The sequence below is a fragment of the Jaculus jaculus genome, chromosome 13, assembly GCF_020740685.1.
Source record: "Jaculus jaculus isolate mJacJac1 chromosome 13, mJacJac1.mat.Y.cur, whole genome shotgun sequence".
Classification (NCBI taxonomy): Eukaryota; Metazoa; Chordata; class Mammalia; order Rodentia; family Dipodidae; genus Jaculus; species Jaculus jaculus.
Genome location: NC_059114.1, coordinates 22,416,549 through 22,434,528, shown reverse-complemented (window position 1 = coordinate 22,434,528; position 17,980 = coordinate 22,416,549). Strand labels below are relative to the sequence as shown.

At 46.4% G+C, this 17,980-nt stretch overlaps 1 protein-coding gene across 1 annotated transcript in view; it reads left to right on the top strand.

The window, feature by feature from the left end:
• The first annotated feature begins 2,712 nt into the window (after positions 1-2,712).
• The window catches only part of Pptc7 (protein phosphatase targeting COQ7), a 46,344-nt gene continuing 31,076 nt past the window's right edge, over positions 2,713-17,980 (top strand). Inside the window, exon 1 of the mRNA XM_012951824.2 lies at positions 2,713-2,956. Coding sequence (XP_012807278.2) covers positions 2,713-2,956 — 244 coding nt within the window. The remainder of the gene's footprint in view (positions 2,957-17,980) is intronic.

The window sequence follows — 17,980 nt, the reverse complement described above, 5'->3', positions numbered from 1 at the left end:
GCCTTAACCACTAAGCCATCTCTCCAGCCCCATATCCTTTTTTTTTTTTGGTTTGTCTTCATATTATTTTTTTAATTTTATTTATTTATTTGAGAGAGAGAGAGAGAGAGAGAATATGATTGAATGAATATGGGAGCACCAGGGCCTTCAGCTGCTGCAAACAAACTCCAGATGCATGCACCATCTTGTGCATCTGGCTTGCGTGGGTCTTGGATGATCAAACCTGGGTCCCCTGGCTTTGTAGGCAAGTGCCTTAACCACTAAGCCATCTCTTCAGCCCCCATATTCTTTTTTTTTTTTTGTTTTTTTTTAACAAATGCAGACTGCCACATGCAGCACCTCATTTGGATGTGTCTAGAGTCTGGGAAGCTTGACTATCCTATGTTCTCCTACAAATGGACCTTGAGAGCTTGTTTGGAGGTTGCAGCAGGGGAGCGCAGCTACTCATATAACCTTGACCATAGGCCAGTCCTCTTCTATTTGGGGAAGGTAGTCCTGTTCTACTGACCGAGTGCACAGCTTCGGGAGGGACGCCCATGGATGGTGAGGGAGGAAGGGGACATGCACCTGGCCAGCCAGATCAGCCAAATTGACCCTGGAGATCAGTGGGGTGGCAGATGTTGCACCAGATCACACTCACATCCCCCATGTTCTTTTAAAAATATTTATTATTATTTATTAGAGAGAGAGAGAATATGGGTGCACCAGGACCTCCAGCCACTGCAAACAAACTTCAGATGCATGTGCCACCTTCTGCATCTGGCTTCTGTGGTTCTGGGGAATCAAATACGGGTCCTTAGGCTTTGCAGGCAAATGCCTTAATTACTAAGCCATCTGTCCAGCCCCTATTCCATATTCTTTTTACCTAACAGACATTTACAAACTCCCCTACTGTGTGCCAAGCATTGTCTTTGGGGAACTTAACTGTAGTGAAATGCTTTCACTTATTCCTTCAGTCAGTAAAGGAAGTCTTTACTGTGTGCCCAAATGTTCTGAGAAGATAGTATCAAGAAACACAGGGCCCTCAGATAATGGGGAGACTGAAGAGCAAGGGTGAAGGTCTTGAGGCAGCTGTAAGCATGACTGGAGGCCAATGAGAGAAACTGACAAGACACCAAATGGGTGGGAAAGGTTTGATGGGGCTGGACTACATACCATTTTAAACATCTCTAAAACCTGAATGTTTATACCTTCATGCACACAGCAAACATTATTCATATTTATGTGGAGATTGATTATAAACTTCCCATTAACCTTAACTATTACTCAACTTAAATAACTTTCAGAGGAAAATAAGTTACTTGTAATAGTCAATATCTGGTAAAGGTTAGTTACTCCATATCTTTGTTAGAGGTGGGCTGAGAGCTTAAAGAAAGTAAAGCAGGAGAGCTCTTCCTGTTTTGAAACAAAAGCTCTTTTGATGAGAAGAGGTGGCAGCTGTGGTAGGAAAAGGAAATGGACCTCAACTTGACCAGCTCTTGGACCTTCATGTCTTCTGTGCACCTCCAAGTCTGAGGCTGGGAGAAGATCTGCTTGGCCAGGTACTGCCAAGAAACTTGAGATCTAGGAGGAGACATTTTGGATATGGAATTTTTGCTCCCACCTCGGAAGAACCACCTACAAAGTTTGAAACACTTGTTTTTTAACAGGTCTACAGTGTGCTTCTATTCTCCATCCTCCTCTGCACATTGATAGAGACAGTTTCCCAATTCTTCCTAAAACACTATGCAAAAAGTCTTTCCAAACAGATTGCCCAAGACGCTTCCAAAACATTAGTGTACTGCTGTTTCTCAATGTGCACATACTGTATAGGTGCCCTGAATCTGCTTTCTCTCAGGTTTTTGTTTAAAAAAAAAATGCAAGAACACACACGTACACTCGTGTGTCAGTAAAAGAGACGGTTAAATTGGGCGAGGACCATGGTGCACTACGTATAATCCCAGCACTTGGGCGACAGAAGCAAGAGGATCAGAAATTCAATGGCAGTCTGGGTTACAAAAAGAGTTTGAGGCCATCATGGACTACATGGGACCTTGTCTCAAAATAAAATAAAATAAAATGGAAGAAAAAGGGAGATGGTTAAAACCAGATGGGAGTAAACAGGAAGACTCCTCCCCCGACCCCCCACCCCCCAACCCCCACCAAAGCTACCCACTGTAATTCTCATTAACGTGGGTATTTGGGAAATCCGAGTTAGGCAGCCAAGTCAAAAGAGACTACAACTTCTGGACTACCATTCCCAGGAGACACTGCACGCCCAGCGCGCACGCTCCATCCCGGTGACTGCATAGGGCACGGAGGCCGGAGGGGGCGGGGCCGGCGCCTGGTCCACGGGACCGTGGGCGGGGCCGGGGGGCGGGGCCTGGGCGGGGGCGGGCGCTGCCGGCGCCGCCCGGAACACGCTAGTGGAGCGGAAGATGGCGGCGGCGGCGGCGGCGGCGTCGGCTGCAGCCCGAACCCCATCGGGGCTGAGACGGAAGGACCGCGGGCTCTGACCTCGCTCTGGCTCCGGTGCGCGCGGCGGGGCGTGTGCGGGACCCCGCGCGGCGGGTAGGGGCGGCGGCGGCGGCGGCGGCGGTCGCTGTGCGCCGCCGTGAAGAGCAGCGCCCCGGCGGCGCGGCTGCGGCTGCAGCTCAGGAGCGAGCCGGCTCCGGGCCTCGGCGTCCTCCGGCTCCCCGGGGCCCCCGCCTCCTCGGGGGGGCGGCGGCGGCGATGTTCTCGGTCCTCTCGTACGGGCGCCTGGTGGCCCGCGCCGTGCTCGGCGGCCTCTCGCAGACCGACCCCAGGGCCGGCGGAGGCGGCGGTAGCGGCGGCGGCGGCGGCGGCGGCGACTACGGGCTGGTGACGGCGGGCTGCGGCTTCGGCAAGGACTTCCGTAAGGGCCTCCTGAAGAAGGGCGCGTGCTACGGGGACGACGCGTGCTTCGTGGCCCGGCACCGCACGGCCGACGTGCTCGGTGAGTCTCCCGGCACCCCCATCCCTTCCCGCGGGGCTCAGTCCTCCCCCTCGCCCGGGATCCGCCTCCCGGGGACTTCCCTGCGCGGGGCTTCCCCGGGCCCTCCGGGCGGCTGCAGCCCGGAGCGCTCCCTGGCAGCCAGGCGTCGTGCCAAGCGCCCGCAGGAACGTTTTTCTGCCTCAACGTCCCCCACCCATCGTTAGAGTCGGGGAAACTGAGGCGGAGAGCGGTGGAGCCACGAGTTCAAGGTCACCGCTTGAGACCGGGCACCAAGGGCTGTCCCCGTCCGGAGCCGCGCCGTGTCTTCGTCCCTTGGCTCTGTCGGCCCTCCGCGACACCTGCAGGCTCCCCCCCCTCGCTCGGGTTCGCTCCCTCGTCCCTCCGCGCGCCCCCGGGGAATCCCTTTGCTGCTTCGGGGGGCCCACGCTGCCGGATCCCGGGCACGCACACTGCCGGAGCACCCCCCCCCCCCACACACACACACAGCCGACAGCCCAAACATTATTTTCTCTTGCTTTGATCTGGGTCCTATTTCTCCATCGTTTAAAGGAGTTCTGGTAGTGGGGCTTCCTGGCCTAGTGAAAAATGTATCACAGTGCAATCTCTCAAACCAGTCTTGTCCACTTGAGGTCACTTGGGGTGGCAGACGGCCTCCTTGACCTAAAATAGAATGGACAGATCTGCTCGTAGGCAGCAGCCAAGAAAGCTTTGGGAATTGGTCGCAGCCTTTTCAGGCCACAGGTGCTTCCTAGGGCCTGCCTATCCCAGTTACACCTTGGAGGGGAGAGAAACCAGGAGAAGGAGCGAGCGAGCTTGCAGAAAGGGCTAAAATAGACTTCCCAAGAACTCAGAAACTTCACCTAGTGTATTATTGTTATTATTTTGCATATGTCACAACTCTTTCAGTAGATAAAGTGCTTTTGAAACTGAAGGACATACTGTCATTGAATTTAAGTTCCAATGTCACGTTGGTTTCACGTCACAGGTGACATTGAGTTTTTGGTCACTTTAAATTTTATGCTTAGACAATGTTTGGCATTGAGAACATTGATTCTGTAGGATTCCTACGACCTTTTTTTTTTTTTTTTTTTTTTTTTTTTTTTTGGTTTTTCGAGGTTAGGGTGTCACTCTCTAACCCAGACTGACCCGGAATTCACAATGTAGTCTCAGGGTGGCCGCGAACTCACAGTGATCCACCTACCTCTTCTGCCTCCCGAGTGTTGTAATTAAGGCTAGGGCCTCTTGTAACACAGGCTGGCCTTGAACTCCTGATCCTCCTACCTCACCATCCCTGTGCTAAGACTACAGTTGTGTGCCACCACTCTTGACTAATAACAGCAATTGTTTTATAATCTGATTTTAGAATAATTGGTACCTTTTAGTTGTACCACATGCAGTTTTTTAATTTAAATTTTATTTTATTTTATTTGAGAGAGAGAGAGAGAATAAATATGAGCACACCAGGACTTTCAGCCACTGTAAACAAACTCCAGACATGCATCTGGCTTACATGGTCCTGGGGAATTGAACTTGGGTCTTCTGGCTTTACAGGCAAACACCTTAACTGCTTAGCCTTCTCTCCAGCCCACATGTAGTGTTTTTGAACATGACACTGGAAAGGTTGTTTTCAGTTTAATTTATGAAAAAACCCATTGCCTGCATGGAGAGCAATCTTCCAATATTTAGACCATGTTGTTGATGCTAACCTTTGGCGACACCTTAACCATGTCAGGGAGGTTACATAGTAAAATTTTGCAAATCTACAGACTCAATCTGAAGAGGCTGACAGTTGTATTTCTCATTACCTTTGAAGTGCTTTATGTAGTGAGTATGTAATCTGTACTGCTTTTAAAGTTACAGTCAGCTGGAGGGTGTAAGTCAGATTGTTTGCTTAGGATGTGTGAGGCCCATTGTTCAAACACTAGTACCACCCCCCCAAAAAAAATTCAGCTCTCATAGAAGATAAGGAATAATGAGCCACTAAGATTCGCCTGATAAATCTGCTTATAAAATAAGCTTATCCAGTGTCTGTCAACTAAAGTCTGAAAGTATCAAATGGAAAAATTACAGAAGTAAAGTTTTAAAATAAAATGCACACCATTCTGAGTAGTGTGATGAAATATCTTGTGCACCTTACACAGAGGTCTTGTTACTGGTTTGGTTTTTTTCTGAGGTAGGGTCTTGCTCTAGCCCAGGCTGACCTGGAATTCACTATGTAGTCTCAGGTTGGCCTTGAACTCACAGCAATCCTCCTACCTCCAGCTTTTTGAGTGCTTGGGATTGAAGGTGTTCACCATCTATCGTTCTGTTTTGAGACAGGATTTTGCTGTATTGTCCAGGATAGCCATACACTTCATGGCCCAAGAAATCTTCCTTCCTGGGTACCTTGAGTCTCAGGAGTGCTAGGATTTCAGGCAAGCATCACCAGGTCTTACCAGGTCTTTAGTCACTTAGTAGCCATCTTGGTTATCGGGTGAGAGGGAAGGAGGACTAATTCATAGAACTGTTTTTTGCAGTGTGTTGCTTTAATTGTTCTATTCTACTGTTAGTCTCGTACGATACCTAATTTATAAATTAAACTTTTATCATGGACATATGTCTATATGAAAAATATATGTGGTTTTGGGTATCCACTAGGTCTTGAATGTATCCCCCCACGGAAGAAAGGGGGCTACTAAATTTAAATGTATTAAATTTCTATGCTGAAGCTTGATTTTACAATCTTAGAATGTCACCTTCTTATTGGTACAGCATATTTACAAGGATATGGGAAATTTTGGTCAAACCCATTCTAAAGTTGTATGGACATAATTTTATGCTCTGGCATTCTGTCAGACACTGTGCTTAGTTTGAGGTTAAGCTTTGCAGTTTAGCAGCTCTGTGATTTGTGGTCTTGGGCTGAACGTCTCTTGTCTCATTTTCCTTACCTAGACGAGAAGAAGAGACGTTTGGACTTCCTGACCCTTTAGGACTGCAACTTTGGCTATCAAATTATACTTTCCTTTTGTTTTGCAAAGATGGCTCTCTTTATTTTACACCTCTAACAGCATGCCTTCCTGTCTCATACCATGGACATCTTTATTAGATTTGTTTTGTACCTAGCATTAAGCAGCTCTGAAGTTTGCTTGGTCCATGGGCTGCAGGATCTTGGACTGTCAAGGGCTCGCTCCCCAGAAGAGTGAATACAGAGACAAGTTTGCACAGGCTGTGAGGGATTTTTCTGGCTGCATGGAGTCCATCAACACACTACCTATGGACCCAGGCTTGGGTCTGAATTGAGATTCCCAGCTTCTGTTTCAGAAGGAATGGCACCAGGCATAGCCAGACAGATGGCTGCTTATGTGACCAAGAAGTGGTGATCGGTCACATTTGACAAAAGATTTCTCTGTCAAATACACACACACACACACACACACACACACACACACACACACACACCTGCAAATGGGGGAGGGGTTTGGGAACAGTGAGGGGCACGTTCTCCAGGACTGTACTGTTGTGGAGGAGCCCTTCCAGAAAACCATCTTGGGAGCCACCTGAAACAACTTCATTGGCCTCATTTGCTCCTTGGTGGCCATGAACCAGTTCACTGGATGATGACTTCTACTATTTTAATAACAGCATCCCATCACAGGCTGGATTGGCAGCAGCTACAGCTTAATTGCATTAAAAGATTCCGTTCAATAATAATAGATTGAGCCTTAGTACTATTTCTTTTCTTTTTTCTTTATTATTTATGAGAGAGAAAGAGAAAGCAAATAGCACGCCAGGACCTCCAGCCGCAGCAAGTGAACTCTAGATGCATGCGTCACCTTGTGCATCTGCCTTTTGTGGGTCCTGGTGAATTGAACCTTGGTCCTTTGGCTTTGCAGGCAAGTGCCTAAACCGCTAAGCCGTCTCTCCAGCCTGAGCCTCAGTGCTTTTGATCTTCTAGTTTTTTAGTTCTTTTTTGTTTTTGTTTCTTTTTCAAGGTAAAGTTTCACTGTAGCTCAGGCAAGCCTTGAGATCAGGGCAATCCTACCTCAGCCTCCTGAGTAATGGGATTAAAGGTGTGCACCACCATTCCTGACTCCAATCTTCTGTTTTTTTTTGATTTTTCTTTGGTGGTTTATATTTATTTTTGAGACAGGGTCTCATTGTGTGGCTCTGGCCAACCCAGAACTCACACTGTAACCCAAGGTGGCCTCAAACTCACAACTGTCCTACGTCAGCCTACCAAATACTAGCCACCGCACTCAGCTTGAATCTTCTTTTTTTTTAAGAATTATTTTATTTATTTATTAGAGAGAGAATGGGCGCTTCGGGGCCTCCAGCCTCTGCAAGCAACCTGGTTCCTGGCGAATTGAACCTGGGTCCTTTGGCTTTGCAGGCAAGCACCTTAAGTGCTAAGCTATCTCTCCAGCCCTCAGCTTGAATCTTCAAGTTCTGTGAATACTTCATTCTCTTTGGATTGGCCCAGATTGTTCACAGGTCTTCTAGGACTCCTTGAGAATTGGGCATGAAAGCTCTTCATCTTTTCTCTGTGAGAAGGTGGATGTTGTTTTTTTTTTCTAGTTAAAGCTAGAATTTAGAATTGCCTTGTCCCATTAGTCATGTAGTGACTAAAAGTACTTGATGCTTCACATTTTTATAGTCCTCTCTGGATTTCTTTTAGGAAAAACTAGCTGTGGTGGGTGTGGGTGTGGTGAGGCACAAGCAACACTCGAGTCCCCTGGAAAGTTGGCAAAAGTGCTTTCTTTTATTACTCCAGCGGGAGTGAACCAGTACCAGCAGGAGCTGTGGAGCCTTTTCTTGTTCCTTCTTCCCTGTCGCCAGGCCAGCGCCCTTACTGCTCTCATCACTCTACATGGCGTGCTTTCTTAGGTACACAAAACTGAGAACTGCCTGGTGTAATCACTGAGCTCTGACAGGGCTAAGCGGCTTAACAATAGAATGGAAGACCTAGAAACCTTGGAACCCATTTCTTTCATGTTAGTGATGAGAGTTGAGCTTGCTCCACTCGGTAGTGGCAGGACGGGACTAGTACCCGTCTCCCAGCCCGGGTCTCTTCTGTTACACGGCCCGTCCCGGGTTTTGATGAGGTACCTGGGTTCTGAAGCAGTGTGTCCCCTGAAACTGTCTTTCTGGTGCTTTTCCCACTTAGGGTGTGTGTGTGTGTTTATAGCTGCTTTATTTGCTCTGACTCATAAGTGAAATACAACAAAAACTCCCCTGCTTGTTAAACCACAGTTTACAGAAACCATTTATTTGAAAGTGGCAGGCATGGTCTATTCCATGTAAATTCTGACCTCCAAATATTGAGTTATAAAGCAATTCTTATAAAGATGTGGGATGTTTGTTTAAGCTTGGTTTGACTTGGAGCTTAAACATGAAAATAAAACAATTTTCTCCTCCAGCCTTTGGTTTGATTTTTGACTGGCCCGAATTTTGAAATGCTTTCTTAAGTTTTGCTGATTTTTATAAATAGTTGTGAGCTGGAGAGCTGGCCCAGTGGTTAAGGTGCTTGTCTGCAAAGCCTAACAACCCGAGTTCAATTCCCCAGTACCCACGTAAAGCCAGATGCATAAGGTGGTGCATGCACCTGGAGTTTGTTTGCAGCAGCTAGAGGTCCTGGAGTGCTCATTCTCTCTGTCTTCTCTCTGCTTGCAAATAATTAAAAATATTTAAGGTGTAAAGATTATATGAACAGCACACAGATCTAAATTGGTAGGTAGATTAGGTAGAATTTAAAGTCAGATTGCAGCCTGATCTACCTGTTGGTAACAGTGACCTTGAAGTGACTTTAAAAACTTGAACTGCAGTGTCACATGCTGTGGGAGTCAGTGGATCGTAAGCACGATGTGTGACCTTTGGGACTGTTCCCTTTCACTCAGTGTGTTTTCAAAGTTCATGTTGGAGAACGTGTTAGTACTTCATCCTTATGGCCGAGTAACATTCTGTTGCATGCGTGAATGTACCACATTCTGTTGATCCATTCACTTAGTGCTTGGTGGTTATTGGGTGTTCCTACATTTTGACTGTTGTGAGTAGTGTTGTACACATTTGTATATAACACTTTGTATAAACATGTGCTCCCCTCCTCCCCCCAGGTATACACATAGTGGATTTGCTGGGACATACTGTAAATTGGTTTATGATGTGAATAGTATGAATATATAGTTCTACATTGGCAATAGGGAACTCTGCTGTTTGCTTCCAAGACTCATGCCCCTGGATATTTTTCCTGTATATGTGTATTATACTTTTTGTTTGTTTGTTTTTGTTTTTTCGTTTTTTCAAGGTAGGGACTCACTCTAGCCCAGGCTGACCTAGACTTCACTGTGTAGTCTCAGGGTGGCCTTGAACTCACAGCAATCCTCCTACCTCTGCTGGGATTAAAAGCTTGTTCCACCATGCCCAGCTGTATTATACTTTTTAAAACATATATTTTATTTATTTGAGAGAGGCAGAAAGAAAATGGGCACTCCAGGGCCTCTAGCCACTGCAAACAAACTTCAAATGTTTGTGCCACCTTGTGCATCTGATTTTATGTGGGTACTTGTGAATTGAACCTGGGTCCTTTGGCTTGGCCAGTGAGTGCCTTAACCACTAAGCCATCTCTCCAGCATATTATACTTTTTATAAAGTGCTTATGAGACACCTTTATTTTTTAATTCATTCCCTCCTTTTCCTTGTTCTCAAGTCTATAAGCTAGAAATTTTCTTAGTTGTAGATTGTCCTGACTTTTGATCTCCCTCAATTTGTTCATGATCTTGATTCTAGATGGCTCTTAGGACAGATGTTGAGTCATAGACACATACTTATACTTTTTAGTAGATGTTCTTAAAGATGTTTTATACCCTAGCAGAAAGTAGAATACAGAATAAAGCTGGTTTTGGAGTATTTGGGGGGAGGAGGCTGTTTCCTGAACTGTAGCGTGGCTTTATGAAACTGGGCAGTAGTAACCTGAATGGTTGCAGCAGTGTCCAAGTGGAGTTTGTACCAGTGCGTGACTCCAGAAACACTGCACCAGGTCAGAATGTGACCTACAGCCATGTCCTCTGGCTAGAGCAAATACTTACGTTCAAGTTAAATGTCAAGTTTCATTTTATATTGTTCCCATTTAGAAAGGCCTTACCTGGGGCTTGGGATTGAAAATTTTCAGGAAAATAAGTTTAGAGTATTTTATTTCTAAATAAATTTGACTTTTAAGCCATATGTGGTAACTTGCCTTTAATCCCAGCACTTTCAAGATGTAGGAGCACCCTAGGCCAGAGTCAGTTCTAGGTTAATGTGGCCTAGAGCCAAACCTTGCCTCAAAAAAGAAAACAAAGAAAAAGGGGAAATTTTTACTTTAGTCAATTGAAAATAATTTTCTTTCAAAATTGTTTCAAAACTGCTGTAACACTTTGGAGCTGGGGATAGTCGCACACACTAATCCCAGCACTCAGGAGGCAGACCTAGGAGGATGACCATGAGTTCGAGGCCACTCTGAGACTATGTAGTGAATTCCAGGTCAGCCTGGGCTAGATAGAGTGAGACTCTACCTCAACACCCCCCCTCAAAAAAAAAAATTAGCTAACTTTGGTCTAAGAAATACTGCCCCGGGGCTGGAAAGATGGCTTGGCAGTTAAAGCCATTTGCTTGCAGTCTGCTAGCCAGTGTCAGTTCCCTGGCACCGTGGAGAGTCGGACATACAAAGTGGCACATGCATCTGGAGTTACCTGCAGTAGCAAGAGACCCTGGCAGGCCCGTACTCACTCTTGAATAAGTAAATAAAATATTTTAAAAATAACTGAAAGTGGTAGTGCCCTGGACTCCAGGGTTTGCAGTTGCTAGTAAAATTGATGACTCTTGTTTGGGAGTTGTATACTTTTAAAGTCCGAGTTTCCTGTTTCCATGGAACCTAATATTTCTTTTCTATTATGAAACGTTTACAGAGTCAATCAAAAACTCACTTTGCACATGCTGCAGAGGGTATTTTCGCAGTTAACATGAGAGCTTGAGAGGCAGTACTTTACTGCCTTTTGCCAGAGACCTTTCAATTTAGTGGGTGTGTTTGTTTTGTTTTGGGGTTTGAGTGGTTCTCATGTAGCCCAGGCTGACCTTCAAATGACTGTGTAGCTAAGGGTGACCGTGAATTTCTAATGCCTCCATTTTCCGAGTACTGGGATTACTGGTGTGCACCACCACACCATTGAAGTGTGCTGGGAATCAGACCCAGGGTCTTGTGTGCATGCTTGGCAAGTGCTCTGCCAGCTGAGCTACACCTCCAGCTGTATAGAGTTTAAGGTGTTCAAAGACAAAAAGAAATGCAAAGTGCAGGATCTAGGGGTGAGTTGGTAGAAGAGGCAATGTTCTCAGGACTGAGAGGCCTAAGCCAGCCGTTGCGCATCTGACAGGAACTTCGCGGCTTTAGACACCTCAAGTCCTAGTGATTGTGTTGTTAATCTTTACAACTCAAGTGGCTTCTCTTACCCGTTCCCTCCTACATGAAGTTGACTGGTCAGCAGGTGTGGTACAGCTAGAATCCTTCTTAGAGCTTGAGCCCACCCAAGGTTCTTGTTGGCTTGCTTCGTGCTGTTACAGGAATGGCTCTGCTTGTGCTTGTGCACGAAGCACGCGCTCAGAATAGTGCTGCTCATCACTTGGCACTGTTCAGTATGGCTCCCTCCAGCCTTTGCATATGTAATTGTGTATGCATACTGTTACTAACTATTAAACACATTGGGTTAGTAAAGATTCTGCTCGGTAATGCCTTTTTTAATTGTTTTATTTAAAAAAAATTTTTTTATTAAATTTTTTTGAGAGCCACAGACAGAGAGAAAGAGGCAGATAGAGAGAATGGGCACACCAGGGCCTCTAGCCACTACAGTCGAACTCCAGATGTGTGCGCCCCCTTGTGCATCTGGCTAACGTGGGTCCTGGGGAATTGAGCCTCGAACTAGGGTCCTTAGGCTTCACAGGCAAGCGCTTAACCACTTAGCCATCTCTCCAGCACAGTAATGCCTTTTTTGGGCGGGGGTAGGGTGGGGGCTGACCTGGGATTCACTATGTAATCTCAGGGTGGCCTTGTACTTTCAGTGAGCCTCTTACCTCTGCCTCCCTGCGTGCTGGAATAAAAAATGTGTGCCACCATGCCCAACTGCAGTGCTTTTTTTATTTTTAAGAGTAGATTGAGCATGTTTCCAATACTGGTAAACATAACTGCATCATAACTCCTGCATCCATGCTGTATAATTTTTTTAACTAGCCCACTGTTGTGAGCTAGAGTGTTGTCAGGTGAGTATCTCTTCACATGTATTTCGTTTTTGAGTATTTTTATTGTTTGTTTATTTGCAAGCAGAGCCAGAGAGAATGGGTGCCAGGGCCTATGCCAATGCAAACCACCTCCAGACACATGCACCACTTTTGTGCATCTAGCTTTATGTGAGTACTGAGGAACTGAACTCGGGTCATCACACTTTCAGCCAACTGCTGTAACCGCTGAGCCATCTCTCCAGCCTCACACCTGCCTATTTCCTTAGGGCAGACTCCCAAGGAGGAGCCAGGGCAAGGCCTCTGCTGTCCAGCCCTCAGAAGCTGCACTGCCTTGATGCTTTTCCTGGTGCTCTAGTCAGTGAGCTTCGTGTCACATGTTGCACATACACAGTAACTAGCTGCTTCTGTGGTTATTTTTGAGGGGAATAGTTTATAGCTCGGGAACAGTTCCAGAATTTAATTGTTGGTATGAGCCCCAGGGACTCAGTAAAAACATTACTGCCTTAGCCGGGCGTGGTGGCACACACTAATCCCAGCACTGGGGAGGATCACTGTGAGTTCGAGGCCACCTGGAGATTACATAGTGAATTCCAGGTCAGCCTGGGCTAGAGTGAGACCCTGCCTGGAAAAACCAAGGAAAAAAAAAGTCTTTTTAAACATTTTTGCCAGGTGGGTAAAGTTGAAGTCAGGGGACGAGGGGCACTGTTTATTCTTTCTAGTTCTTGTTGAAACTTCTCAAAGTATACATGTGGCTGTATGCTAAGGGCCAGGGATACACTGGGCACTGGAGCTGAACTGAAGCCTTTCCTCAAAGCTAGTTAGTGCCATGGTCTGTCTACTGTCTGTCTATCGTCTGTCTGTCAATCAGTTGTGCCGTGTGAGGTGCAAAGAAGAGCTGCATTGTCAACCTTTGTTTTCTCAGTTTCTAAAATGGGCTCTTAATCTTGCACTGCGATTGAGAGTCCCACAGTATTAGGCCTGGAAAAGGACTCTAGAGAGAATTTGTCCTCCTGCCCTTCATTTTATGATGAGGAAACCAAAGCTTAGAGAAGTAATTTGGCCAGTGTCCTGTGTCAGCCAGTAACAAAACTGGCAGTAGTTTTATGTCCAACTCCTTTGTGTGCTCTGTCCACCAGCCTTCAGCTTGCTGCTTGCGAGGAGCATCTTGAAGCCAGCTTCCACCCAGGGCACTGTACCTTTGTGCATCACCAGGATCCCGGCTGGGTTCTTTTTTATTTTTGCATTCTTGGGTGACAGTTTGTATACATGAGTGGTGGTATTTGGATAACGGTGGTGGTGTTCCACTTTTTCAGTGCACTCAAGTGAATTCATTGTTTGCTGGTTGTTTCCAGTTAGTGCCTGACAGGTGCTACGGAGACAAGAGCAAACAGGCGGCAGCCCTCTTTGTTTCTTAGTCTAGGGAGGAGGGCGGACAGATGCACAGCCTCAGTGCTGAAGGTGCATACTCAGTGCTGAGGGGGGCAGCAATGATTCTCCAAGCTATAGCTGTTCTGTGGCTGCCAGGGGCCAGATGGGGGACATTGCCAAAGATTACTGTTAGGTTGAGGGCTGGAGTGATGGCTTAGTAGTTAAGGTGCTTGCCTAAAAAACCTAAGGACTCAGGTTCGATTCCCTAGTACCCACATAAGCTATGGTGTTGCATGTGTCTGGAGTTGATTTGCAGTGGCTAGAGGCTGTGGTGCTCCCATTCTTTTTCCTTCCTTCTCTTCCTCCCTCTCTCCCTCCCAACCCCCCTCAAATAAATAAATGTAAAAAAAAAAAACAGTTGAGGGTCCTGGGGAGATAACTCAGTGGGTAAAGTGCTTGCTGTGCAAGTCTGAGGACCTGAGTGTGACCCCCAGTATGGGGGCTCATGAGCTAAGCAGCTTGCTTTAATTGGTAGCTCTAGGCCAATGAGAAACTGTCTCAAAAAAAAATTAACTGGACCATATTTCTGAGGATGTTACCTGAGATTGTTCTCTGATCTCCGCATACATGAAAGAGGAAGGGGGAGGAGAGAGGGAGAGAGGAGACCAGAGGGAACAAGCAAAGCAAGGTCGGAAAGCCCTGGGTTCAGTTGAGAAGAGGAAGACCTGAAGTTCAAGGTCATACTCAACTGCATAGTAAGTTTAAGGCTAGCCTGGGATTACATGAGACCTTGTCTCAAAGAAAAGACAAGAAAAGAAACAGAAAAAAGAAAGGAAGACGGAAAGAAAATAGGTCAAGGCCAAATGTTGAAGGTCATCATTGCTATCTTAGGGTACAGTTTTTTTTGTTCTTTTTTGGGGGGGGGATGAGGTAGGGCCTCACTCTAGTTCAGGCTGACCTGGAATTCACTATGTAGTCTCAGGGTGGCCTCAAACTCACAGCGATCCTGCTACCTCTGCCTCCCGAATGCTGGGATTAAAGGTATGTGCTATCATGCCTGGTTTTGTTGTTTCTTGGTAGCTTTAGAAGATTTTGGGTGATGGGGGCTGTGCTAGAAATTGAACCTAGTACTTTGCATGTGCTTAGGTAAGTGCTCTATCCCTGAACTATGTCCTCAGTAGAAGGTGGTGTTTTTCTTTGGTTGCTTTTGAAGAGACAGTACATTCAAGTAGCACAAATTTCAAATGGAAGTTTTGTTTGTTTGTTTTGTTTTTTTCAGGTAGGGTCTTTCTTTAGCCCAGGCTGACCTGGAATTCACTGTGTCATCTCAGGATGGCCTCGAACTCACAGTAATCCTTCTACCTCTGCCTCCCGAATGCTGGGATTAAAGGTGTGCACCACCATGCCCGGCTTCAAGTGATTTTTAAAATGCAAAAAGGACTTACAGTGTCCTCTCCCTCTCCCTTGTCACCTAGCTGCGGAGTCCTCTGAAGAGACAAGCAGCGTGACTAGTTTCTCACGGGTCCTAGAGAGCTTTTTACAGATGCATGCCACTGAGGATGATGTATGCAAAGAAGGAATTTGGCTAAAGGGGAAACACAGACATGGCAGTGTTGTAAAAACAGGTGGATGCCAAGGGCAGATGGGGGAACAGGCCGAGGGCAGCATTGGTAAGCAGAGGAGAGCTGCTGAAATCATGTGAGCTCCACTGACTTTAGCCAGGGCAGCTGGTCAGTTGGTAGGAGTTGGACTCCAGGCATTGCAGACAGAACCAGCAAGACTTGATGGAGATCTCAGAGGATGAAGGAGCTCCTGTGAGGGTTCCATCTAGCAGAATGTTGAGGTGTCTATTCTTGAGACTACAAATGTTGGAGTTGCCATTACAAGGCTGAGAAATTCAAGAGGAAGGACCAGTTTGGAAACGGAATGTGGGACTACTTAAATGCATATGGCATCTCAGAGGCCTGGGGAGTACTGTGGTGCTAGGGTAGTGATTCATGGTACTCATTTGTTCTGTGTGGTAAAGGCCCACCATGGCTCATGCTGGCTGGAGCCTGGCTCCACAGCAAGGGTTGAGAACTGCTGGGCCAGATGTTTGGTCAGACCCTGGAGTTAGAAAACCATTAGGGAGCAAAGAAAATGGTTGGATCTTTTTGTATTTCTAGTTGTCTGGAGATTCCCTATTAAAAATGAGAAAGCTGGGTTGGAGAGATGGCTTAGTGGTTAAGGCATTTGTCTGCAAAGCCAAAGGACCTCAGTTCAATTCCTCAGGACCCACGTAAGCCAGATGTACAAGGTGGCACATGCATCTGTAGTTTGTTTGCAGTGGCTGGAGGCCCTGGCGCACCCATTCTCTCTCTCTCTCTCTCTCTCTCGCTCGCTCGCTCGCTCGCTCACTCGCTCTGTCGCTCTCTCAAATAAAAGAATAAAATTTAAAATGAGAAAGCTTTGAGCCTGAACCTGGTATACAGTAGGCAACATGCACTAAAGATACTTGTTAAATGAAATTACTTTAGGCATACTTGTGGGGGAAGACCCAGTTCTTTTCTTTTTTTAAAAAAAAATTTTTGTTGTTTGTATTTATTTGAGAGCAACAGACATAGAAAGAGGCAGAGAGAGAGAGAATGGGCGCACCAGGGCCTCCAGCCACTGCAAACGAACTCCAAACGAGTGCGCCCCCTTGTGCATCTGGCTAACATGGGTCCTGGGGAATCAAGCCTCGAACTGGGGTCCTTAGGCTTCACAGGCAAGCGCTTAATCACTAAGCCATCTCTCCAGCCCCCAGTTCTTTTCTTCTAAGTGCAGGTGCATCTTTTTTTTTCTCTCTTTGTGTTGTTTTTTTTTTTTTATTTCCTTCTAACAAGTGTTTATTCCTTAGTACTTGAAAATGTCACTGCTGAATGTTTAATGAGCTATTGGTGGTGGTGGGTGTGTGACTGGAGAAGCTGAATGGGCCACTCATTTTTTATACATGATCTGTGAGTGGGTATTGTCTTGTGGTTGTGACCACAGACCAGTGTCTGAAGACCTGGCAGCCTTCAAACTTGGGTCAAAAAAATCTGTGCCTCACCCCATTGCTGTAGGTTGTGCTGGTCCACATTTTGCTCTGTCCTTGTTTGTGTGGGCGAGGGGGAATTAGTGCTGAGGGCTTGAATGGGCCTTATACAACTTCAGCTCTGAAGTTTTTTGTTTGTTTTTGGTATTGCTGGGGCTGGAACCCATGGCCTCACTTCTGGTAGGCAAGCACTTTATTGATGTACTACATCCTTCTCTGTGGCGTTTTTTTGAGACAGGATCTCATGTAGTCCAGGGTGGCCTTGGACTGACTACAGCCTAGAATGGCCTTGACCTTCTGATCTCCCACTTCTACCACCTGTAAGTTGCTGTGATGTCCTGCGGGTTTTCTTACATTGGTGCATTTACTGGCAGCCTGGGGGCTGAGCACTGTGATGGATACCCAGAACACACTGCCTGCTGCTGCTCTCTGCCTCCAGAGCCCCCTGGCCTGCAGGTATTTGCAAATAGTGGAATAAAGCCCTTTCTTTAATTAAGATAAAGAGCCTCCCATTAGATTGACTTTGGTGGCCATAGGCTAGCCTTTCCCTCCAGGGGAGCCCCTGGGTTCCCAGCCTCCTGCTCTGCATTGTTTGGGCTGATTGATGGTGAAAGGCTCCTGGCAGGGCTACATGGAGGCGAGGCGGTCACCTGTAGGTCAGGGCTCTCTGCATAGAACTTTCGTCAAACCTTTGTGATTTGCACCATATCCCTATTAGTCAAAATGTAGGGAGCTGCTAAAATCCTCACCATCCCCTTCCCCACGGCTCACATTTTTTAAGCATCCCAGGATCATTTCAGACACTTCTCTATGAGTTCTTTCAATTAGACACTGCTTTGTTTTATTTCATTTTTTTGACTAAAAATATTTTTGTTTTATTTATTTATTTGAGAGGGAGAAAGAGACAGAGAAAGTGAGAGAAGGAGCATGCCAGGGTCTCCAGCCACTACAAACGAACTCCAGACACATGCACCATCTTGTGCATCTGGCTTACATGGGTCCTGGGGAGTTGAACTGTGGTCCTTTGGCTTTGTAGGCAAGTGCCTTAACTGCTAAGCCATCTCTCTCTCCAGTCCCTAATATGTGTGTATTTAATAATTGTTACTGATTTGCAAGCAGAGAGAGAGACAGAAGAGAGACAGAGAATGGGCGCACCAGGGCCTCCTGTAGCCACTGCAAACAAACTCCAGACCCATGTGCCCCTTGTACGTCTTTCTGGCTTACTTGGGTCCTGGGGAATTGAACCTGGGTCCTTTGGCTTTGCAGGCAAACACCTTAACCACTAAGGCATTTCTCCATCCCTAAAAATTTTTTTAAAATATTTATTTATTTGAAGAGGGGGGAGGGAGGGAGGGAGAGAA